We start from the raw sequence: 25380 nt of genomic DNA on the forward strand, positions 1-25380 counted from the left end.
TCATGGGCAGTGGGGTGAATTTCTGTAAAAAAGCAAACAAACAGAAAAAAACGTGTTGCCAGTTTCTTTAGGGTGCTTTGAGCACCCCAGCAGAGACATTAAAATTCCAGAGTCCAGAAAAAAAGAAAAGTGTCCAGCAGCTTAGTCATTCACGTTCACACCCTGACTGTCCTGTAAAAGCTTAACTTAACTATTGCACACTAAATAGGGTAGTGCAACAAACAATTGCCTTTGTACCCAGACATTGACATTTTACATGGGCTCACTATGATGAACTACAGAAGTCAAAAGTTATTAGAAATGTTACCATCAATGAACAGTGAACTATCAGGTAAAATGAACGATTATATAGAGGGAAAGGGGTTGAACTACTGGGTTTTGTTTTGTTTTTTACATGACTCTACAATGCACTTGAACATGTTTAAGAACAAGTTAAACTCATGTCTGGCTTCCCCGTTAACAGTCACAGCAAAAGCTTTGTTTTTAGAGACCTTGTGCGCTGTGAGCATCGAGAGCCACCGAGTTCAAAAAAGATGCCCTGAATTGCTTCAAAGGTAAACTCATCTGCTTTGGATAATCAATGTTGAGGGCATACAGAAGGCCAAAGAGGTATGCCAAGGCAGTAGAGAGGTCTGGAATGTTATGTAGCACGATGTCCCCTTCCAACACAACAGCCTGTTCTCGCACAGACGTATCGGCATCGTCATCTTGCAGGATGGTGAGGATGGCAACTGATGCACCGTTCAACACTGGTTCCAAAATGTCAGTGTCCTGAAGAGAAGAAAAGTAAAATATGAATTATTGAAAGCTAAGAAAAATTAAAGACAAAATACATTTCTAAAGATCTTAACTTTAACCTCTATACCATGATGCTCATTTGACTCATGGAGGTTTTAAAAAGAAAAAGCTTATTTTCCTTTAATTAACGGCACAATATCTTTCACCAACCAACCTTGTGATGAGTTTTGTACAAAAATATTTTCTGCTGTTGAACACCCGCTAACAATGCCCAGGTGCTCCTCAGCAGAAAAAAAAGCAGCGAGAGTTATGACAACTGCAATCCTCACCATAAAATTATCTGGACTGCACTGAGGAAGTGTACATTTCCATTTTGGATTAAATCATCTTTTAAAAACATCTCATAGCAACTAGTTTTTCTTGCATTACTTTTTTGTACTTACTAAGCACTTCAGGAAAACCTGTGTTGCATCCTCTCCGAGGAAAATGGGCAGGCCTCTCAGTGCTGCTGTCTTTTGGTGGGACACAATGTCAGATGTCTAAAGAGTATTCAGTGGAAAACAGACATTTAAATTAGTATAGTAACGTGGTGTACCTACACACAATGCAAAATCAGAACTCTTATAGTAATGAAAATAAAATACAGATCAGGCCCAGCAACATGTAAAACTTAAAAAAACAAAACACCATTTTAACAATTTTACTTTCTTTTTACAAATTAAATAAAATACCGCCAAATAAAAACAAAGTAATGACTGATGACATTCATTTCCATTGATGTGTTTTGGCTGAAGCCAACATTTTTTTCTGTTATGACAAAGGTATACTCTCTTCTAAAAATGTCAGGTAAAGGAGCACTTACCTGTTCATCAAGTTTATCCAAGATGTCTTCCATCTCCTCACCAAGAGCTCCCTTCTTAGACCGGTATAGTTTCAGCAGGCCAGGCACAAATTTGTCCAGGGATGCATTGAACGTCCCCAGGAGGTCTTTGCTTGTGATCCGATGAAATTCTTCAGATATCTAAACAAGACAATAACCAAAATATTGCCATTTATTCAGCACAGAAAATTTCTGGGTAGCTGCCTTGTACAGTCTGCACCATGTTATATGCCTGACTGTGTTATCAACCGCAAAACCTACTTCAAAAATCTCTCATGAATACACATTTTGCACAGGAATAGAAACACCCTCCACAAAAAACAGTATCAATATGCAAATATATATTATGTTCACACTGAAATGTGGAATTTTTGTGGATTTTTACTATTGAGTGTGACCTTGAGAGGTGTGATCGTAATGCTCCAGGTGTTTTAAATACACATACACAGTCTGTGTGAATGCATGGCCAATGTGCACCTTGTCCGTGATGAAGGCGGAAATGTTTCAAAAGAGTCTCTTGACTGGAGCTTGTGAATTTGCAAAATCGGCACTGCATGAACTCCACCCCTGAAACACAAGAGACATAGTCAATTTTGCCAAAAGCACTTTTGCAATGGGATAAAACATCCATATCTAACACACAGAAGGAATCCATAGATGCAGGAGCTGAATGCATCAACAAGCCAAAACCAGAGACATCATGAAAAAAATATGTAAGGAATCATATTAACTTACATATGACCACTTGTCTACTATATCAAGTATATGATTGATAACATACATGACATGTAACATAAATGCAAGCTTGAATTCAAACATTTTTTTGTTACTATGATAAAAAAATGCAATAACTATAGAAAAATTAATACTATCTGTAACACAGTATACATCAGCAACACACAATCATTCCTTTAATATTGTCTCCTTCCCCACTATGTAAAAAGCTCTGAAAATGTAGCAATCTTATAATACAGAGCATGAAGTACAACTTTAATTTGCGTGTGACAATTAACTTACAGTACATTAGGCAATCTTACACCAGCTGACAAACTGTCAAGTCAGCTTTAAACATTACTTTAAAGTAACAGTGCTGCACCGGATAAACGGTGACTATTGAAAAAGTGAAAAAACAATATTAGACAAATATTAGACAATATGCAAGTTACTTATATCACTGTCATATAATTGGCGCACATATCCTACACCGACCCATGAAAGAGTCTCCATGACAACGCGTGCTTGGCCCAGTTTGTTGTCAAGGTTAACATAACGTTTTCATGCAAAGATAACATTGAAACTGGTTACAAAACGGGTAATAAGCTAATAAGTTTTACCATGGCAGAAGTGCTGTAAAAAGCCAGTGTGAGATACCGTCATTTAGTGATGTCTGTCTGAATTTCAGAGTGTTTAACATTAAACATTACTTTTTGCGCTGGCCACTACTCTGAGCTAAAACCTTTTTTTTTTTTTAAATATTAAACTTTATTAAGAAACAGTATACAGAACATGTATACAATCAGAACAAAATTAACATATGCCAGGGGGTGTAATACAAAGAATTACATACATTCAAATAATTTGTAATTACTACAAATGGTAATAGTTTTCATAGCCTTTTTGTTAAGTGATCCACTAATCAATTTTATGTAACATAAAACATCATTATAGTAATGTTTAAAATTAGGTTTTTTGTTACTGTATTTGCATTTGTGAAAATAAAATTTAGCTAAGATAACTAATAAGTTTATTATAAAGTAAACATCTTCTTGTTTTTGCCTTCGAAAGAAACAAAATACAACATTTTCCCATTTCACAGTAAAGTCATTATAGAGATGTCCAGCAATGAATCTACTGAAGTCTTTCTCTGAGCTAAAACCTTCAGAGGCTGCTTGTAGCCCGATTACGACACAGCGGCGCGACGAAGGCTGCCCAAATTCATAGTGGACTCCTCTAAATGCGTCCGAGAAATACGTCCTCCTTATAATAAGCATCTCTTAAAATGTTTGCAATATTGAAACATTTCAATATAATGTAGAAAAAAAACGAGAGAAAAAAGTTACGGATCGGACTCCCCAATCCTTATTGCGCATGTGCAAATTCTATCTGTGGAATTAGTTTTAATATTACTCTTTCTGGGTCACAAAATAAACTTTGAACAGATATTAGCAATTTACACAGCTACATTAACGCCTGAAAATATCTTAAAAGTTTATTAAGACAACATATATTTGCAAAAGTGCTCCGACGCTTTCGGAGACGTCTGTTACCCACCAGCTCGATAGCTAGCCAAGGGGGGGGGGGGGGTCAATTAAGTCACTTAGATAACTTAAAAATGCTATAGTTGGCCTTTTTCAGTGTTTTACTAGTTCCATCCTCCCGGGTCCTCAGGAGGATGCAGCCTAGGCGCTTGTAGAAAATCTTAATAACACATGTAGTTAGCTTACCTGCTAGGGTAAATGGTCGGCAGCTCCAGCACCTGTCCAAAACTGCAGAAGTGAAAATCCTCAATGGTCGAAAAATTGCATTTTACATCCAAATCTAGCCACGATGGTTCAAATTTTCTTAGGAGGTTTTTAGTCTAGAACACATGGTAAACCACTATCACACAGCTCAGGTCTGCTCAAGCTCAGTTGAAAGTCCGTTTGGTTTAGTTCAAACTTGTTCAGACCACATGTGCCAGTCATCTACGGGGTTTCCCACTGGTTCCCAACTTGACTCAGAAACTCTGCTCAAAAGTTGATAATCTTTGTTATGCTGTCTAGAAAATCTTAGTTAGGACAACAATGAAAGAAATTTGTTGGGTAGACAAGCTTTTTTAGGTTGTAAATGGAAAGTTTTATTTCTAAGTCAGTTTAATTTAAAAACTTTAGTGAAATCAACAATTGCTAGTTATCGTTTTTACAGTGTGGAGGACGGGGCTGTGGCCCCCCCACACCCTCTAGCAGATCATTACATGAAGGAACCTTTTAAAAAAACAAGCGCGTCCATGCTCACAGGTGTACACACGGGTGATCACACCCACAAACTACACCCTTTTTGGCTCCTACCTCAAAGCACACTGTGTTCTGTTGATCTTATGTGCTGCACAATAATGTTTAATATTTAGTATTTACTGTCATATTCCCATATATCATTGTGATGCTGTTTATTCTATTACTCTTGTTCTCTTCTGCTTGTTTTCTTTTTTCTTTCTCAGCAGGTGATCCAGGTGATTGATATATGCATTTTTTATTTCTTTTTTTTTTTCTGCTCATTCTGTTGGTTTTTGTTTTTTGCCCTTCTCCCCCGTCCCTCTTCTCAGCTGTTTCTCTTTCCCTCTTTCTTTCTCCCCTTCTTTCCCCCAGTCAAGTCTGTCCCGTATTCAGTAAGTGAAAATAAAATAAACAATAAAAGGTGAATCAAATGGACCATTACGGCAAGGCTGGGATGGTCAATTTGGTAAAGTAAATCCGTTGGGCATCTTTCTTTGCCTTTAGACAACAATTCTGATGGCAAAAGAGCCAAACGGGACAGGCAAAAAAAAAAGAAAAAAAAAGAAAAAGGATGCAGCAAACAGAATTGAATTCTGCCAACAACGCCATAACAAAACGGTCACAAACTAATCAAATTTAGATGGATGAGCCCCCAGTCTTCACAGACAGAGCTGCAGGGCCATGACAAAAAGGGAGATGCACACAGGGAAAGAACTTAATTTCAGTGGTGTAAAGCCATCCCACTGGATGGCTTTACACCACTGGATGGATGAAGAAATGGCACAAAAAAATATTGTTTAGTACGGAAGCCAAAATCCAAGCGGTATCTTGGGGAGAAGACCCTGAGATAAATAACTTTTATAGCGCACTAGCACACTGGGCCAAGGGATTGCAATGTCACTGATGGGAAACAAACCACCCCACCTCTCTAATACCTGCAGATGAGACCTGCCACATAAACAGGCCAAAAGGAAAGCAGGGTGAAGTGAGTTGTTACAGGTAGTATACTGAAACAAATTGCAAATGACTCGAGGGCTTGCATGCAGTACATGTTAGGTAATAACCAATTGTCTCACCTGCACTCCATCTTTGTTTGAAGAGCTTCATGTCTTTGAGTGCAACAGTCCTCACTCTTGGCAAAAGCAAACAGAATGATGCATTTCTTTAATGAGAGCAAGGTGATAGAAATTGTGTTGTAACCTTGCTGATAATCTGACCTGGGGTGGAATGAGAACTGCTCCTCTGAGGCCAGCATTAGAGAGACAGTGTTTCCTGTAGCTTGGGAGCAAGAATATGTGAAAATAGGAGCAGATGCTGAAAGATAGAAAGCTTCTCTGCCAACAATAACGCTTCCCTTTTTTTCCTCAAGATTTATCACGTTCAGTTTATTATTACGAGTCACATTAACAAGTATTAGTTTGCCATGTCTACTTTTACAAAGCAAACGCTCTCCAGTGTTAAACATGACATATATGGCGGCTCTATCACATGCACATCAGTAATTACAGATTGCAAATCTTTCAATCGGTTTAGCAAATACCGGATGGATTAACATGGAACGGTGTACAAACATTCATGATTCCCAGAGGGTGAATCTTACTAACTACTATGATCTCTGCTCCTAGCAGATCAAAATATGCAGTGATGCATCCCAAGACCTATGCTATTTAAAGTTCACATTACCCAGAAGATTCATCGTAGCATTATTCTTCCGACTTCTGACTTTGGCATAGATGTCGGAAACGGCTATAATAAACTATTCAACTACTTAGAGAGCCGCCAGTGTGGCTGCAGACTTCAGAGGTAAAAGGTCATCACCACCCAGAACAATACATATAAAAACGACTGCATGGACCAGTAGCTGCTTTGCATTAAAGCTTTGTCATGGAGAAAATATGCTGGCAAATAAAAAGCTGTCAGCACTGCTGCGACTCTAAAAAAGACGAGCACTTATCAAAAATGGGCTCCTCGCTGGAATGACAGCTGATCAAATCTATGTTTAACTATCACAACACAGATGGGGATTTACAAGCATTTCAAATGTCAAAGGCCACGAAGGAGCCGGCCTCTGAGTTTGAATGCTTGTAGATTCATTGTGATGCTAATCCTGTTTTATCCAGTCAGACCCTAAAATAAACCGAGCGCTCTAAAGAATGAGCCGTAATCCCCATCACCGAGCTCTGTGCGCTCCCGTTCTTAGCCGGGATGTTATGTCACTGCAGTCAGAGCTGCAGAGTTAAAACCTTCATCAAATGAGCGCGACGGAGGGGAATACGAGCAGGTAAAGCAAATATCATCCCGGGATTTTCAGAGATGATTTGAAAAGTATAAATGAAACAAAGTCAAGGCGTGGATTTAGGACCGTACACTGGTACACAATCGCACAAGCAGGAGATTTATTATAAGGTACAAAATAATGTAGAGGATCGACTTCTTTCAATGTATTTTTTATCATGCATTAAGTTGTTCACATTTATACGTTTAGCTGTGGTTGACATTATGTCTTTTGTTGCTCTCTTATTTTAGGGCAGGACTTCCGTTGGGTGCTACTAGTTTAGCTGGTTAGTATAGAATTTGACCTTTCACTGGACTGTCGAGCAGTAAAATAAATTGGTTTTCATTTATTTTATTTATTTATTGTTTTTGATCATGTTAAAGTACCCTGTAAAGTATCCTGTATGGAGAAAATATGTTAGATTTACACCCTGGTTCTTCATAACATGTTTCCATCTTCATAACAACCATCTAACTTATCTGTTTAATTTTGGGGGGGAATTTAAAATTTACTGTGGTAACCCCTCGCAGTCTCCTAGGCTGGACCTCTCAAAATATTTATGGTTTTGTAACTTTGGAGCATTTTCAATGCAATTATCTGACAATAACTAATTAGTGAGCGGTCCACCTTCTCATCAAATATAGAAACTTCAGGCATAAAACAAGTAAGGTGGTGATGGCAGCCATAAAGCTGTCCACAAATCAGTAAGTAAAAAATCATCTTTTACAGTCTTTGCAACCAACTATTATTCCAGTTTTAGGTTTATATATTAAAAAAACAACAAAAAAGCCAATATTTAGGTTTATGTAGTGGTTAGCACTGTTGCCTCACAGCAAGAAGGTCCTGAGTTCAAATCCACCATCAGGTGGAACATAAGGAGTTTGCATATTCTCCCTGTGCTCTCTGGGTACTATGGTTTCCTCCCCCAGTCCAAAAGCATGCATTTAGTGGGGATAGGTTAATTGGTAACCCTAAATTGCCCGTAGGTGTGAATGTGAGTGTGAATAGTTGTCTGTGTCTATCTGTTAGCCCTGTGACAGACTGGCGACCTGTCCAGGGCACCTTGCCTCTTGCCCTAAGACAGCTGGGATAGGCTCCAGCCCACCCGTGATGTTGAAAAGGATAAGTGGGAGAGAATGGATGGATGGTTTATGTATTACGATGCAGCTCACATACATCAGTAAGTACATTTTGTTAACTTTGCACAAACATGTTCTAGAGTGATACCCCTGCTTTCAGCCTCTGTGTATGTAAAGTGCATACTAACTGGCTGTAGTATTCAGCAACAAGATAAAAGCAGCAATTAATTACTTTCATCTATCTCTTTGTAAGGATGGAAACAATCAGGTTTGTTTTTATGCTTATTACATTTTTTGACGCCTTCGAGGTTGTGTTTAAGGTGCAAAAGCACAAACATAATTTTTCTCATATTCTACATGCCTCATGTTACAGCACCTTTAGACCCTTGGTCTAAAAAAAAATCCACGCAGCAAGCAGGTCCAGGATTCAAATCACTTTTAAAAAGTTTGCATCCTTGCCTTGGGTTTCAGTGGGTTCTCGCAGTCGTCCAGAATCCTCCCCAAATCCCAGTGCCACCAGATTTGGTTAACTGGTGGATCTAATTTGGCCATAGAATGTGAGTGTGAATGGCTGTCTGTCTGTGTGTTAGCCATATAACAGGTTGGTAGCATGATATAAACATTTCACTTATATGTATATGCCACCATTATATGTAAGTACAGCAAAGTAAAACATCTCTTTGGCCTTTTAAATCAGGTTTATAGCTTCTATTAAAATTCTGTGTGCATACATGACACATACTTTATATTTCACCAGTGCATTTGTTGCCTAAAAGTCCAGATGGCAACTTGATGAGGTAAAGCAGCACTATATGGGACTGCATTGAAACCACTTGAGTAGCTTATATGTGCGGTTCAATATGCACGGCTAAAATCCTCTTAGGCTCAGGTCCAAGTTGACATACATCTGGAGCAATCTAATGAAATGTGTTTCGTCTTTAATGCTCTCATTGTAAAATGAAGGAGGGATGACTTTGCACTAGCATCCATACTAACATAAGGATTAACAGATCCCTTAATTTGGAGCAAGAAGGAAATGAAAGCCACTGTCTACAGGACGGAAGAGACTAAAACTGCAACCGTGCAGCCAAATAATTCAGTTTAATGTAACTGTCAGCTCTGATTTCTTGGCTTTTAATCAGAGGTCAGACATCTGGCCTCGAGGCTTTCATGTAATTACTCTGCTTATGTAAAATGGACAATAGCATCAAATCTATAAATTTGATCAAATCCACAGTGATTAACTAAACAGGCTCTGTTGTTAATCTGTGAAACAGGGATCCATTCGAGCAGATCATGCTCCACGTTGATAGGCAGAAACCCCCCCCGAAGCATGATCTCATGTACATCGGAGGTCATTCAGCCAGCCACGGCGTATTAAGCTCTGTCTTATTTTCTACATTCTAATTTGAGTAACGCATCAGATGGTTGTGTGCGCTGTTGAGCCAACAGACATCAGGGCATAGTCAGAATGATTAATGACTATAATGTCATTATTTTTCCACAATGTTATGTATTGCTTGGATTATCCTGCACATAAATAGCTGTGAATTAATTCATCTCAATTCGCACCATTATTCTCAAAGCACTTTAATGAATGAGACTTAGATGGATTTGTTCCATGTTCCATGGAATGATATTGAAAGAACAATAACAATAACAATAATAATACCACTACCACTACTGCTATTAATAATAATAATAATTATAGTAATAACAGTATCTGGCATTTGCCTTTCTGGCAGACAGATATATTGTATTATAGATGAATGCATTGCTGGTTAAGTTTAAAGGGATATGCAGCTCAACAGAGCTCTCACTCTTTGTCAGCCTGACGACAGTGCAGAAAAAAAACCTGGGCTTTGTTTCTTTTTATCAATCAGTGATGAATAGTAAGATGTCCTAGCTTTATGGAGGAATTAAAAAAAATAAAAAAATAAAAAAATAAATTGAACTGAATTGAAATTCGCTCATGCTAAAAGGCAGTAGGTTTCAAAAGACTCAATTCAATTCAGTTCAATTCAATTTTATTTATATAAATCACAACAACAGTTGTCTCAAGGCACCTTATATTATAAGGTAGACCCTACAATACTACATACAGAGAAAAACCCAACAATCATATGAACCCCTATGAGCAAGCACTTTGGCGACAGTGGGAAGGAAAAACCTCCGGCAGAACCAGGCTCAGGGAGGGGCGGGGCCATCTGCTGCGACCGGTTGGGGTGAGAGAAGGAAGACAGGATAAAGACATGCTGTGGAAGAGAGCCACAGATTAATAAGTAGTGTGATTCAGCATTAAAAACCCCAAGAGCGACGGCTCGTTTTCCACATGCCTCAGTTAGTGTGTTAAATGTTAAACGTCATGACAGTACAAGCAGAAAAAAGACTAAAACACTTGTTTGAAAGAGTTGGTGAAAGACTCTTCTCTCTAAAAAGAACACGTCAGCAGGTTTGCATCTGAACAAATTGTAATCGGCGTTCTGGAACAATGTTCTTTGGACAGGCAAGACCAAAATGCAGTGATGAATTGGACATCTTGCAGTCACTGAGTCGACCATGAACCAAATCAATCCCAAAGTATTCTAGAGTATTCTAGACTGCTGAGGCTCGGCTGAAATAGTGTGTTGCAACAAGACAGCACAGCAGCAAATCTACAACAGAATGGCTAAAAGAAAAGAAGCAAGATGTTGCAATGATCCAGTCAAAGTCCAGACCTCCACCTGATTGAAACGGCATGACCTTAACAGAGCTATCAATGAATGTCCACAAACCTCAATGAACTGAAGCAATGTTGTAAATAAGAGGAGGCCAAACTTCCTTCACAACAGTGTAGGAGACTTGTAAAGTTTTTGCTGTTAAATGTGCTTCTACAAGCTACCGAGTCATGGGGTGTACTGAGCTTTTCACACACTGCGTCTGCCTTTTGGCTTCGTTTTTATGTTGTTGTTCATCTCAAGTTGCACTTACCTAATTTGAAAACCTTTTAAGGACAGATGCATTACTTTTTACCCGATCTGTGCATTTCCTTGTTATTTATCATCATTTGATAAGCTAAAATTTCTGTTAGGTTTGAAGTTTATTGATCAATGTTAGCACTCTTGCATTTCAGGTAAATAGTATAACTCATAAAACTGTCAAAACACATTTCACAAACCTTTTAAATTAGGTCAGTAACAAACCAGCACACTACCATTATTGAGACAATAGTCTAAAGGCTCTGCAGTGTTGCTGTGTCGTGCTGCTTGAATTCAGCAACACGGCATTAATCACTGTCCAGTAATGTTTGCCCTGTAGTGTGCAGGAATGTGTGAATTGTCTTCTGTGTAAAATTTGTTTGTGGACACCTCCAGGTGCAGTCTATCATGTCCATTTGCTCTACAATGAGCTTTAGGTCAAACTTCCTGTGTATGCGCTTTCTTATTTTTAGTGCTGTGCCACCATCATCTTTAGCTTTAGGAGTTCCATCAGCATGTAGAAGAATCAGACAGAGCATAAAATTACCTATTTTGCAATTACATATGCCCAGAGAAGGAGTGGAAAGTAGTGCGTTGAGCACTGAAAGGACTGTGGCCGATGATTTAGATACATGTTCGCACAGTGCCAGGGACTCGGCACTGAAAGCAGAGCCAATTCAAATATAGCACACACTCTTGGGGAAAAGTTTCCTTGAAAAACTTGATTTATGACAGTCCAGAGTGATTCAGTGAGGCCGCATGGCGTGATTAATGCAAACAGATTTTCTTAGGCAACACAGTAACCTTTGCTCAGTTGGCACATGCAGAAATCCTTTTTTTTTTTTTTTTTTAATTTTGGCTCCCATTTGACCTCATGAAGTAAAAGCTCTGTCTTCATGTTGCTTGCAGAAAATATTTCACATAGGGCACACTATGAAAATAGAATCAAATTATACAGTCAACATTACATAAAACAGAACATCATGTGCTCATTTTTGTTTACTGAATAGAAACCAGTTATTTTTTAGGTCATTGCATCAGCAGGAGAGAGCTGGCTGTGTAAATCTGAGACAGCTCTTTGAACAAACAGTGATATAACACTGTTCAAATACTGAGAGTATCACAATGTGCTACAACTGCATGACAGTTCTGAGAACTCTTGGCTAATTTTGGTTCACATGTACTGAGGCAAGTCTCTGTTGAAGGGGTGTATGCATTACCCTGTGGGATGTGGAGTCATGTGAAAAAGAAAGTTTTTACAGGAATCTGTGCAGTCCTGTGAAAAATGCCCCACCATTTAGCAGCAATAACTTGAATTTATCATTAGTTCATTTTCTCACTTTATCAGTCTTGTCACTTTGTGGAATTTTGGCATGCTTTTGTTTGCAGCGTTGCTTCATTTCAGAGGTTTGAGAACAGCTCTCTTAAAGTTACACGGCAGCATTTCAATCAGGTTGAGGTGTGAACTCTAACTGGCCTGTTGCAATATCGGGTTTCTTTTCTTTTTCAGCCATTCTTTTGTAGTTGTCCTGCTGTGCTGGGAATTGTTGTCCTGTTGCATGACTCAATTTGAGCCAGACTTTAGCTCTCATACATTTGACTGTAGAATATTTTGGTATACAGAGGAGTTCATGCTTAACTAAATGAATGCAAGGTGCCAAGATCGTCACCCGTATGATGTGTTTGTGCTGATATGCTGTGTTTGGTTTTCACCAACCATTGCCACTGCTGAGCATTGTTGGTTTTCACCAACAATGCTCAGCAGTGTTGGTTTTCACATAGTTACAGTTATCTTGTGGTTTGCACAGATGCAACTTTGCAAAGCTAAGACATGCTGACCTGTTCTTTTTAAGAAGATGAAGGTTTCTGCAGGCAACACTTCCAAACAAGGGTTAGGAAAGGTTACCTTCCAAACTCTTACACCCAGTACAATTAGAAAGACTGACCTGGTCATACTATTGTCTGATCAAGGGATGAATTTGTTGTAATGCACACTCCTAAGTGTACATTAGTGTCCTTAGACTTCTTTAGACAAACAAGAAAAAGAGGCCTCAGATGAAATCCTCAGTGGAGGAACCAGGCCGCATTCTGATACTGATATGCTGGAAGCTAAAGAGACCCTTACAGGTAACAAAAGCTTTCCTAGAAATACTCTTATTGGCATGAAGTACTATGGATATAGTGGGTTGAGCCCCCATTTTGCTCTTAGATCTGCTTTAATTCTTCATGGCATAGACTCAAGAAAGTGAAACGTTCTTTCGGGCGACCGTGGCTCAGGGGGTTGGGAAGCGTATCTGTAACCGGAAGGTCGCCGGTTCGATCCCTGGGCTCTCTGTCCTGGTCGTTGTGTCCTTGGGCAAGACACTTTACCCTACTTGCCTACTGGTGCTGGCCAGAGGGGCCGATGGCGCGAAATGGCAGCCTCGCTTCTGTCAGTCTGCCCCAGGGCAGCTGTGGCTACAACCGTAGCTTGCCTCCACCAGTGTATGAATGCGAGAGTGAATGAATAGTGGCATTGTAAAGCGCTTTGGGTGCCTTGAAAAGCGCTATATAAATCCAATCCATTATTATTATTTAGAGAGCATGGTCCATATTGCCACGATAGTATCATGCAGTTGTTGCAGACTTGTTGACTGCATTTCCCAAAGATGCTGGGTCTTTTGGATTGAAATCTGGTGACTGGGACTGCAGGTGCTATTTGAGTAAAGTGAACTATGGATACTGGATGCCTGTGCTGGCATTTCTCCTGCGGTGTTGCTACCAGTGTGTGAAGAGTGGGAGAAGAGGGTTGCATTGACAATCCAACACAATGGGCAGCATTGAACACATTTTATAATTGGTCAGAAACTTGTAAATAACTCATGAAAGAATAAAGTTACATTGAAACCAAGCACACCATTGTTTTTCTTGTGACATTACCAATAAGTTTGATGTGTCACATGGCCCTCTTCCTATTGAAAAAACAAAAGTTGTATCCAAGATGGCCGACTTCTAAATGGTCACCACCCATCTTGAGTAGTTTGCCCCCTCACATATACTAATGTGCCACAAACAGGACTTTAATATCACCAACCATTCCCATTTTATTACGGTGTATCCATATAAATGGCCCACCCTGTATTATTTAATTAGTTCAGTCTTATTACCTTATTGTCTTGGAGCAACTGTAACCCACATAATTTCCTTAAGGATTATTAAAGTATTCTGATTCTGAATAATGTTTTTTTTTTTATCTTCCTGGGACCACAAATTTCACACCAATCCATCTTCTGACTGTCTCAAGTATCTCAGTCTGGAACAAAGTGGCGGACTTCCTGCCATCTCCTTCGTCAGAGCCTGAAGAACTCAGAACATCAGTAGAAAGCTAAACCTGTTCTGGGATAGCTTTCTATAAAATCTGACAGATTTCAGGCAGAGATGTAAACACTTAAACTATCTGAGAAAATATCTGCATTATTGTGTCTGCAATCAGCCCTTCTGCCATGGGAAATGTTAGCCTGTTATTGACAAACACAAGTTCCTAAAGAGTGAAGACTAGGATCCCTGGAAAGGTTTTACTTGAGCACTTTAGTCTGTCTGGAGATAGATTACAAGGACGTCCAACTTGTGGAGCCCTTATTTAGAAACACCTCAGGATGAAATGAGATATTAGCAGCATGCATTAGTAGAAATCCAAGTCAGAAGTTATTTCTAAATCTTGAACTTAATATGGAAAACTCCCAGCTCTGTGCCAGCCGACATCTCGTGTCCTGGGGTTTGCATGCTTAATTGTAATATTCAAACATATAGTTCCAACATCCTAAACTTCCAACAACTGAAAGCGTCAGTCTTCAGTGAGCACACACAAAGGCTGACATGGACACCAATACTCAGAAGCTGTTTCTTCGATCATTCCCTTGTAGGATCAGATGCAAGAGGCCAAAATGTCCCCATTCAATTGGACTGCAAAACAAACAAACTGTGCCAGAGGGTGCAGAGAGGACATAGAAGTGGCTGCAGATTGCGAGGAAGGGTCGGATCGTTCGGCCACGTGCTAATGTTGAAAAAAGATATCTAGCCTTGACAGGAAGTAGAGCATGTGGCTCAATTATCTTTAACTGGATTTTCTCATTAAAGTCAAATCTTTCAACTCCAAAGTCTTTTTTTTTTTTTTCTTTTTTTAAGAGGCGATCAAATTTGGATTTGATGACAACTGCAGAAAAGGTATTGACTTTGCAAACCTTGTGTGGCTTGGAGCTGGGGGGGGGGGGGGGGGGGGGGGGGGGGATCCAAAGGCCTTGAATTGCAAAGGAGAAAAGATAAACCACATTTTAAACTTTGGCATGTTGAACAGATGCAGTCACCGAAAGCAAAACGCCCTTCTGCAAAGATTTAAAAAAGATTTATAATAGCATCAAACTGGTAATAACCTAAAATTAAGATCTTTTAGTAACACATTGAATCAAAGAAAGACCAAACCCCAGTCATGTCTTTAAACCCCCCCCCCCTTTTTTTTTATTAACAATGAAACACTTTTTATCAGACCTTCTGAGCTGTGTTTAACAGTAATTGCTACTACACCTGATAAATGAATGTTGCTGTTATTTTCCAAGCTACTCTACCTAAGAATAAATGCAATTTAAGACCTTTAAAATTTGGTGCTTTTTACTGTTTTAAGACCCACGGCCACTGTGAATAATCTTTAACACTTACCATCAGCTGCCTGGTAATATTAGTCCTTCAGCTGCACTTAGCAGCAACACACAGGGCGCCCCTGTGCAGTACTGCACAGAGCAAACACCGCCATCTGCTGGGGTGGACGTGGTTCAGCTGGTCACTAATAAGAAGAGCCACCACACGCTTGTATCAAACTAACATCTTCTTTTATTTGTATTGAAGGTTACAGAGCATCAGGTCTTTTTGTTTTCCTATCAAAATAAGTAAATCAAAATTCAAGCAAGAGTTCAATAGCTTCTTGGGGGATGGGATAAGTGGATTTGTACAGTAAACATATGACAATATTTAAGTTTTTAAGCTTTAAAGTTTTCATGTGATGCATCTAACCTGGTCAGTGTTTCCGTTTGAGATGGATGAGGCGAACGCTCTGATGCATGACTTCAGGGGATGTGCCTTTTGACATGTTACTGATTCAGTGAATCGTTTCAGATCCATTTTTAATTTTTTTAATTAATTTACTTAAATTTTTCTACAGGTGTTTGGTCCCAACAACACATATATGTCCGTTCGTGAATCAAACTTAGCATCTACTCTCTTTGGGAATGCAAAAATATACAATTACACACGGGAGAACTACACAAAAAACAACAAAAAAACCCCCAGTTAATGATCCTCCAGGGTCTTTCCCCACATTGAAAACTCAGTCACAGTGTGGTGTGACTGCCTGTACGTGTGTTCGTGTGTTCGAGTGTGTCTTAAAGATGGGGGAGCACAGATGCTGATGCCTGGAGATGAGGTGTGAAGGAGAGAGGGCTTGATGAGTCTATGATCGCTTTTTTCTGCTCTCAAAATTTCTGAAGTTGGCCGGCCTTATCTTCATCTCTGCAAACTGGATCGAGTGTTCGTGGCCCTTCCAGTGGAACCAGTTGATCCCCTGTGGAAAAAACAACAACAACCCCCCCCCACACAATACAAATCATCAGCTTTTCCTAAACTGCACATCCAGCAGTGAGCAGGGAGCAAGTTTCACTGGGAAAAATCTGATTTTCTCATTAGATAATTCAACTGCTTATGGCTCGTGTTATGGTTTACCACTTCATTTTCTGCGATGCGTGTGAAAGCGTTCGTACCTTACTGTGACTTTTGTCGCCATATTTCCCCATGAGGTTGACACGGTGACAGTTTTTATACCAAAAGGCGCCTTTGTAGGACAAGGCGCAGTTGGTCACAGCGATATCGTTATCATTGTCGTAAGTGGAGAAGGGCCGACCCTGGTGGTAGGTCATGGAGTCACCTGGTGGACAAATGAGTATTATTCAGTTAAGGCAGTCTGATGAGCTTAACTGGATTTGTCAAAGTGACTTTTCTTAGAAATAATTTGACATTCTAGGAAATACGTTCAGTTTATTGCCAAGAGTTTAATGAGAACATTCGTCACTGTCGAAATTGCACGATTTAAAATGCAGGATTAAATTATGTCTTTAAGGAAACAGCTGTGAGCTTGTTTGTACTTCAAAAGATAAACCCAAGGTTTTAAGACAGAAAACTTCTTTTGAAAAAAAAAAAATTCCCCAAAAAATTCTTTTGAATTATTTGTTGTTGTTTTTTAATAAACTGTGCAGACAAAATGTGATCAAAACGGGAATAGTGTCACATTTTCTAGTATTTCCAGATTATGTCTTTTTTCTTCTTCTCCAGTGCATTCAATACCATTGTACCCACAATCCTGAGGGACAAGCAGGAGTACACAGGTGTCAACCAACACCACGTGGATCCTGGACTACCTGGCAAGGTAGTCCATAGTGCCATCAGTATGTAAGGATCCAGAAGTGTGTGTCTGATAGGGTCTTCTGCAGGCGCCCCTCGGGGAACAGTTCTATTCTATTCTCCTTATACACCACAAGACTTCACCTGCAGCTCTGATCACTGCTTCCTGCAAAATTTCTTGGATGACTCAGCAGTTGTTGGTCTGATAACAGGGAGTACAGAGAAATTACTTTGTTGACGGGTACCAGGAGAACCGCCTACAGATCAGGTACAAACATCCTCGACTTACACCCGTGAACATCCAGGTAATGGATGCTGAGCGCATCGACTTATATAAGTACCTAACACCCTAACTAGACTGGATTAACAATACAAAGGCCATCTGCAGGAAAGGACAGAACAGGCTGTATCTGCTATGGAGACTCGGTTCTTTTGGAGAGCAGGGGCATCTCTTGAGGACCTCCTATGACTCTGTGGTTGCATCGACCCTCACTTATGGTTTGCTCTGCAGGGCAGCAGTATCTGCTCTGGAGACAGGAAGAAAATGAACTGGCTGATCAAGAAGGCCAGCTCTGTTCTGGGATGCTAGCGGAGGTGGTGGGTGACAGCAGAATGATGGCTAAGCTGTCATCCCTGCTAGAGAACACCTCCAACCCCCAGGCAGGTCACCCTGACAGCACCGAGCAGCTCCTTCAGTGACAGGCTGCTGCACCCACGGTGTGCAAAGGAGAAATATCCGAGGTCTTCCTTTCCAGCTGCTGTCAGACTGTACACGTGAAAATGCACCACACACTGTACATATTTCTGAAATGCCAAGTGTATCACTGTATCACATCTACATCTACATATCCATATATATATATGTAAATAATATTTCTTCTGCCTTGTATAGTTTACATTTGTCTTCCGTTGTTGTTTCATCTATTTATTCCTGGTCTCTTCGTTCTGCTGCTCTAGCAATCTGAATTTCCCAACAATGGGACTAATAAAGCCTCTTATCTTATCTGGTTTTATCTTATCTTTCGTGGTGCTTACGTCTGAATCACTGAGTGTCTCAGGATCATAAGATTTTATGTCCCTATATTCACTTTATTAAACTTTAAAGAGGGCGATATAGCTGCTGAGACAGTTGTGTTCAGTGCAGTGCCCTCGTGTCTTGGCTCAGACTCACTGATCCGGATCAGTGGGTGTGATCCAGACCTCTGTGTGTTCATATTTGAATCAAACTATCAGCCAAACTTTTACAAAGAACTTGTGAGCACCAGTGGTGTTTCTCCATTTCACAGCCAAAAGCTACATTCACGAGTGTTAATATATGACGAGAATGGAACATTATTTTGACACAGGAGGAGTTACGAGCAGAAGACGCGCTGCGAACAATAAAACCTTTTATGAAGTTTCCATTTGTTTTGACGAGCCAGCTATTTCACGTGGTTATTAAATCCTTTGAAGGTGATCAAAATGCTCTTTTCAGGGATTTCTCCTGTGTCATCAGAACAGATCGAGCAACCAACAAAAGTGCTAAACAAAAAGAAAAATTTATATTGTGACACTCAGAGTGAGTGTTTTTTTCCAACCTGGATTAGTGTAAACTTTCAAGCAAATACTCTGTAATTAATTGGCTGTGAGTCAAAAAAATATTGACAGTATAAACATAAAATTTGGCTTCATTAAATAAACTAGACAAAAAAAATCTGCTTATTCTGAGAGGTTCAACTGAACTGAGCCTTTATTACACTTACTGGAAGGAAACAAGAGTGAATACCCTTCTCTTGTCTAACGTTAAAGTACAAAGTTAATACTCGTACTCCCCAACATGTCAGGCTATTTCATTAAAGTGATACCAACCTGCTGTTCCACTATATGTTCCTATGTAGATTTTATAGCGTGTCCTTGGCTCTGCAATTGTGAACTTGTCATATTGCGCGTAGGCGTTCTCCCCGTTGTCCCTCAAGTCCACTCGCAGCTCATAATGGCCTGAAGATGTGATTTTATGGAGGTTGGAGAGACCTACAACCCAAGTTTAATATGTGTGAGTCAGGAGGGCAGTGAGTGAGGGAAAGAAAGCAAATACGGCTCCAGAATGAGCGAGCTTACCCAGCCAGAACTCATCGTTCATGTTACCAAAGCCAGCCGTGTAGTTCTTCCAGTTCCTGAAGAATTCCAGCTTTCCATTCTGGCGTCTGAGGAAAACCTGAAGAGTACCGACTCTCATGAGTGTCAAAACAGCTTCACGACAATCATAAGAAGCTAGGCTAAGGCCACTGTGGTGCTGTCTATCATTTGTCATCAGAAAAACAGGTGCCACATAAGCAGAATCATCAGGATTCAGCTTGAATAATGGTGTGAAACGGGCTTTATTTGGATTCCAGAAGGCTGATTTCCTCACCAGCCATCCTCCGCCATCTGTGGTCATGTCACAGTAAACCTGGATGGGCTGGCTCTCCTCTCCTCCAATATAGATGGTATACAGACCAGCGGTCGTCTCTCCGTTCAGTAATATCTGAGCACAGTCCCGTGGGCGTCTGTACAACTGTCCGACTGAAAAGCACATATTAAAAAGGCATCGCGTTAGAGACCCTGAAGGATGCGCTCACTTATTTTTCGTCCCTGTTAAATAAACAAAGCATGAGGCTGTATATAGCATCCTGAGAGAGAACTACGGAACGGGGGAGGGCCAAACAAAGGAGAAAGAAGGTTATTCCATCTGGAGCTCAGACAGAAAGAAAAACAAGCACAGGTGATCTGGCTCCAATATCAGTGCAAATGAAAGGAATGCACATTAGAAGAGCTCTTTCTAATGTGCATCTGGACTGTTGCATAACAGCCAAACCCTTCACTTCTGAGAAAGCAGCGACAAGTCCAGTGCTCCCAATTTTCAGCTATACGTACACATTAATTAAGAAGAGGTTTGTGTGTGTTTTAATGCTTACGGGTAGTGAAGACGGTGGCCACGTGGCGACTCCTCTGGGCTCCAGCGGCAGCCTGCAGTCTCACATTGTACTCCGTGGAGCCAGTGAGCTGCGACATGCTGTAAGATGATGCTGTTGGGCTTAGCATCACCTCCTGAATTCATGCAAGACACACACATTATTTACACCAATGGCATTTCTTAACTGATTACTATAGCGGCTCGAAGTGCAGGACACAGAAACATTTCAGAAAACATGACAACACCATGAACATTGGAATGGATTGAACCCAAGAGCATTACGATGGGTTGATGTCATTTCCTTGTTCTATACTATTCCCTCAAACTGAAAGAAAGAAGACGAGATTGCAAGCGTAAGGCAATATTTTAACAAAGAACACTGATAAGCTGGATTTCATAAACTACAGATGGTGAAAAAAAGGAGAAGGAATCCTGCACTGTGTCTGTTTCTGTTTCAGGGCATGCAGCTCTTGGAAATCATCCAGAACTCATCATGATATCATTTCTTATTGTTTGTGTTTTTTTTCTGTTTTCTGAAATGTTGTGCAAAATGCACATTAGGACCTAACAATCTATCAGAGCTCCAGATTTTACTTTTTAAATTTCACAAATAAAGGTTTTCTCAGCAAAGAAGCCTTGCAACAGCGATAAGAAAAAAAACCCTTTTAACAGGAAGACATTGGCAGACTTTGTCTCAGGCAAGGCAAGGAAACAGGACAAAAAAGTCACTGTGGAGAAGAGTAACTAAATGCAAAATGGAGAGTGAAAAGAGAAATTCTCAGAGCATTATGGGAAGCCCCCTGCAGCCCAGGCCTATTGCAGCATAACTAAATGATCGGAAACTTGCGCTTTCAACGACAGTTAGAAAAACTGGAGAAACACGGCAAAACATATCTGTTGTCAAACGATGAAATGACACGGGCATGTACGTACCCTGATTGTTCCATCAGCAGAGGAGAAGCTGAGCATATATCCAGTGACAGCAGCATGAGGTGGTCTCCACTTCAGAGTGGCGCTGTCAGTTTGAATATTCATAGCTATCAGATCGCGAGGAGGGTCCACATCTGCAAATACAGCATCACATTAATCATTCGGTACAGCTGATGTGGTTAAGAAATCAGCGCATGTTGCTTAAGGTTATATTGACGCTGATATACTACATATAAAAGATAGACAGAGACGTGGGAAAACCAGATGTTTCTATGGCAGGATTTTTTCAATCACAGGCAGATTCACCTCGAAGAATAAGCTACTTTTAATCTTTTTTTTACTCTAATGAGGCCCCTAAATTACAAAAACAAGACTTTAAATTAGCAAATGAGACCATAAACACATCAGGAAACTGTTCATAATATGGCTCAGAAATATGGGTGTAATTAAATTGAAGTTTGCTGTATTTTGTTTGAAATTACAATGTAATTATATATACAAATTCTTAAAGCTAGGTACACCAGAATAATGTGGTAACAAGTCAGTCTTTAACAAGAAACAAAGAAATAATTTTAATTTGTGGAAATTGAAGTAATGTGTAAGTAATGTTAAGAACTGCTACAGTTACAGAAAATGACATTGAACAAATTATGGTTTCGGGGCTGGAGTCGGCACCAGTAATGGACAGACAGCCAATTGGATCCTCCGGCTCAGTGCTGGTGAAATTGTTTTGGGTCTTCCACTTGACTTTTTTGTTCCATAATCCTCAGGATCATTTAAGAAATTCCAAATAACTGTCCTACTGCGTCCCACCTCAGCAGTGATGGCGCACTGCGAGAGATCCTGGTTATGCAGTTTAACAACCCAACTATGTCCAAAAAAGGAAAGTTTTTTTGTCTTTGCCATGAGAACGTCATCACAGTGTGACTACCTGCCAAAAAATGACAATGAATCCACATTTTTGCACAGATTTGGCCTTTTAAAGGCATGTGGTCCTAAACTTTTGATCAGCTGTAAAGCAGCCTGCTTCAGTTTAAGCGTTGTTGTCAATAAATTGCATGCTCAAAAACATGTTTTGTCTCACTCCCATTTCTTGTTGTTGCATATTGAAGTTCTTCTTGGAACCTTGTTAAGATCCAACCATGCAAAATAGGATTTTCTGCCATTTTTCCAGTGGTCTTAAACTTTTGACCGGGACTGTATAATTAAATTAGAATTTCAAATAAAATACAGTGAAATTCCATTTAATTCCAGGGAATTACATCTTTAGTAACAGGCCATATTATAGAGTGTTCCCCATCTTTTATATTAAGCAATACTTTTATACAATCTGGACATCTTTCTGTGTTTACCTGTGGTGAATTCGGTAACAGCAGAAGCACTCCTCTGAGCTTCTTTCATAGCATGAACTCCCACGGTGTAGTGGGTTGCTGGAACCAAGGAGTTCATCTCAAACTCCACAATGTTCCCAGAAACGTGTTCCACTGTTGGGGACACTATAGGGCAGGAATTAAATTATGCAATCAATACAAAGTCAGTTAAAATGAACAGAAAGCAAGCTCGTTTAAACTCAGAGACACACCAGAATCAGCACTGTAGGTAATGATGTAGCCATCAACAGTGGCGACAGATGGTTGCCACAGCAACAGGGCCGAAGTGTCCGTGACATTGATAACAGTAAGACCACGAGGTCTGTCCAAACCTGCGGGGCACGAGGAAGATCACAGAGAAAACGTGTGGGGTCAGTACATTTTTAACTGACTCCAGTATTGCTGGAGTCAAGGCTGCATAAGAGAAAAAAGCCAACCTGTGGTCACAGTGTCTGTGCTGGGGTCACTTTCCTCCAGACCCTTCAGAGCACTGACGGTTACTTGGTACGTCTTTCCGGGAATCATATTGGGAAGCAAAGCCTCGAACACGCTGCCATCTACAGTCAATGTCATTTGGCTTCCTGTGGGGGAGAGAGAACAAACACATGTACTATTGATTCAAAGACAAGCTTGTCAAGAGGTGTCAGATTTTATCTATTGGTGTATTTCCACTGTACTGAACAAGATGTACTAAAGCTCTTCACGTACTTTGTGGTGGGTGGTGATAAATGTTTGAGTACTGGAGATTGAGGCCAAGAGAAGCCTTTGTAAGGCTGAGATAAATGCTTACGTCAACTAAAAAATGACAAACTGATTGCAATCACAGTGCGCCGTATTGCTAATGATAGTGTATTACTTTCATTATTCAAGAGCATGGTCCTATATTTTATGATTTATGATGATGAAGTGAGCTTCCTCAAAACTAGCAGCTAAAAACAAATTTGCTCTTGCTCCAAACTGCATGTCTGTACTCTGTAGATCAGGCGTGCGTAGATTTCCTGTGTTCAGCTTCTCATCCATGCTCATGTACTCACAAATCATCTTTGTGTGCTATGAATCGTGACACAAGAGCTAAATACATGCATACAAAATATTTTTCTTTTTTCTTCGTTTTGTCATTGTTACACTATGTGTTTTATTCTGTTGTTAAGTGTCCTTGGGTGTCTTGAAAGGCGCTCTTAAATAAAATTGATTAATATTATTATTAATAATACCTTGTTTGGTATTTCCTTTCTATCTGTTATTATCTAATAAAAGCAACAATCATTAAAGAGGATTTATTGCATATTTCATTAGTGGGCTCCATTGATGGATATTAAATATGGCTAAAGTTTCTAATAATGTGGTCAGTAGATTTGTAAGTAATCCCTGTGAGTCAAAGGCTCAGACTTCAGACTGCACAAAACGCTGTGTGTCTGCTCTTGAGTCTCACTGATTGCATAGCGAGTGGCTCGATTAGCAGGTTGTGACAGTTTAAACAGTAACCTTACCCACCTGCTGAAAGAAAGTTGGCTTAAAGGGAAGGGACCTTCTTTCACAGACTGGGTGAACTGAGGGGCTGCATCAAGTAAATAACTATTATATTGAACTGAATCATGCACAACTACTCTGGCAGAGTGGATAAAAAAATATTGAGCTGGAAATTGGTCTTCTTAAAAAAATATTTTTATAAGATGAAAAATCTCCAAGTAGTGCAGTGCCAATAGTATCAAATGATGTTGACAGTGAGACGTTCCCGGTTAGCCTGAGCAGGTATTTTACCTTGAAAAGGGTTTATATTTCCTTTCTTTCTGAACTTTGATATATAGCTCCCTCTTGTACAGATTTTGCATTGACAATAAACATATTGCACCATTTTTAGAATAGCTCGACAACTATGTGACTCTGTCACTGAACTATGGTAAAAGGTTGACCAGTGATTGAACCAAGGACATGCTGTTAAAGGCCTTAATTTCATCTGGTGAGCCCACTAACCAATCAGCTGTCAGAAAGAAAGGCAGGATGAAGGGCTATAGCAGAAGCACAGGAACTCTGTACAAGCAGCACATGATAGGCATGTGACTTGAGTGCAGGCGTGCAGCTTTGAGCAAGAGCAGAACAAATCTGCATACAGGGAGGGATCATTTCAGTTCTGGGAAGATCACTGAGTAGCTAAAGATGAAAATGAAAGCACACGTTTTCAAACAAAAGAACCATCCTCTTGAATAAAGTAAAAGAATTTTCCTCAAGATATTTACAATGTTTGCAATCTTAGATTAGCATGTTAGAAGTTTTGCTCCTAAGCCCGATGGGGAATGTCACTGACATGGATTTAAAAAATCATGGAAAATTTAAGTTTTCCATAGACTAGAAAAGCATCAGTATCACTGATGTCAGAGGAGTTGATACATTTTTTCAGATTTATTGAAAAGTGATATCTATAGACTTTTTGATATTTTATACATTTAAATGTATAAAATTCATTGTTTACTGGACCAAATGTTTGCCAGTGTGACGCCATTAGCATGGTAACGCACCAGAAGTACCAACAGAACATCAAAAAGATTTTAATTCACTATTATCTTGAACGGTGCATTAATAAATAAATAAAAAACCTCGACCAAATAAGCATTAATAAATGTCACTGATCTGTACAGAATTAAGAATTCATCACACCTGTGAGTCAATGTGCATTGCACAGCAGTATTTTAACAGAATGCCAGCCATTACTGTAGTTCGAACAGTATGGAAACACAAGAGCACACAACAAATGACATGCAAATAAAGTCCTCAGCGGTCCGCCTGTTTTCAGTGCTTAGCAGCGTTACACTGAGCCTAGTTTAGC

The 25380-nt window shown here is 39.8% G+C and overlaps 2 protein-coding genes across 3 annotated transcripts in view; both read right to left on the reverse strand.

Annotated features, from left to right (window-relative positions):
• Nucleotides 1-483: 483 nt before the first annotated feature.
• LOC146666388 (uncharacterized) lies at nucleotides 484-4520 on the reverse strand. Its single transcript, XM_085410981.1, has 5 exons — nucleotides 4063-4520; nucleotides 2064-2185; nucleotides 1601-1759; nucleotides 1182-1277; nucleotides 484-771 (listed from the first exon to the last, which is right to left on the reverse strand). Exons 2-5 carry the CDS (start codon nucleotides 2172-2174, stop codon nucleotides 484-486), a joined length of 654 nt encoding a protein of 217 aa, XP_085267107.1. The 5' UTR covers nucleotides 2175-2185; nucleotides 4063-4520.
• Nucleotides 4521-15695: 11175 nt separating this feature from the next.
• The window catches only part of tnca (tenascin Ca), a 35437-nt gene continuing 25752 nt past the window's right edge, over nucleotides 15696-25380 (reverse strand). For both annotated transcript variants that reach the window (XM_085414408.1, XM_085414409.1), the window contains 10 exons: nucleotides 22994-23137; nucleotides 22769-22888; nucleotides 22539-22682; nucleotides 21190-21320; nucleotides 20258-20390; nucleotides 19714-19865; nucleotides 19422-19518; nucleotides 19173-19334; nucleotides 16688-16851; nucleotides 15696-16491 (listed from right to left, as the gene is read on the reverse strand). In XM_085414408.1, coding sequence (XP_085270534.1) covers nucleotides 16381-16491; nucleotides 16688-16851; nucleotides 19173-19334; nucleotides 19422-19518; nucleotides 19714-19865; nucleotides 20258-20390; nucleotides 21190-21320; nucleotides 22539-22682; nucleotides 22769-22888; nucleotides 22994-23137 — 1358 coding nt within the window. In that variant the 3' untranslated portion in view covers nucleotides 15696-16380. The remainder of the gene's footprint in view (nucleotides 16492-16687; nucleotides 16852-19172; nucleotides 19335-19421; nucleotides 19519-19713; nucleotides 19866-20257; nucleotides 20391-21189; nucleotides 21321-22538; nucleotides 22683-22768; nucleotides 22889-22993; nucleotides 23138-25380) is intronic.

The sequence above is a fragment of the Rhamphochromis longiceps genome, linkage group LG7, assembly GCF_057381845.1.
Source record: "Rhamphochromis longiceps isolate RC_006_pf linkage group LG7, R_longiceps_female_GT1.1, whole genome shotgun sequence".
NCBI classification, from domain to species: Eukaryota; Metazoa; Chordata; class Actinopteri; order Cichliformes; family Cichlidae; genus Rhamphochromis; species Rhamphochromis longiceps.

Excerpts from the sequence above, each read along its gene's own strand:
- LOC146666388 (XM_085410981.1), bottom strand. The coding sequence starts at position 2,174 with ATGCAGTGCCGATTTTGCAAATTCACAAGCTCCAGTCAAGAGACTCTT. Across the intron at positions 1,760-2,063 it reads CATGCATTCACACAGACTGT|ATATCTGAAGAATTTCATCG; the intron begins GTATGTGTATTT and ends TGTCTTGTTTAG. Across the intron at positions 772-1,181 it reads AGGTTTTCCTGAAGTGCTTA|GACACTGACATTTTGGAACC; the intron begins GTAAGTACAAAA and ends TCTTCTCTTCAG.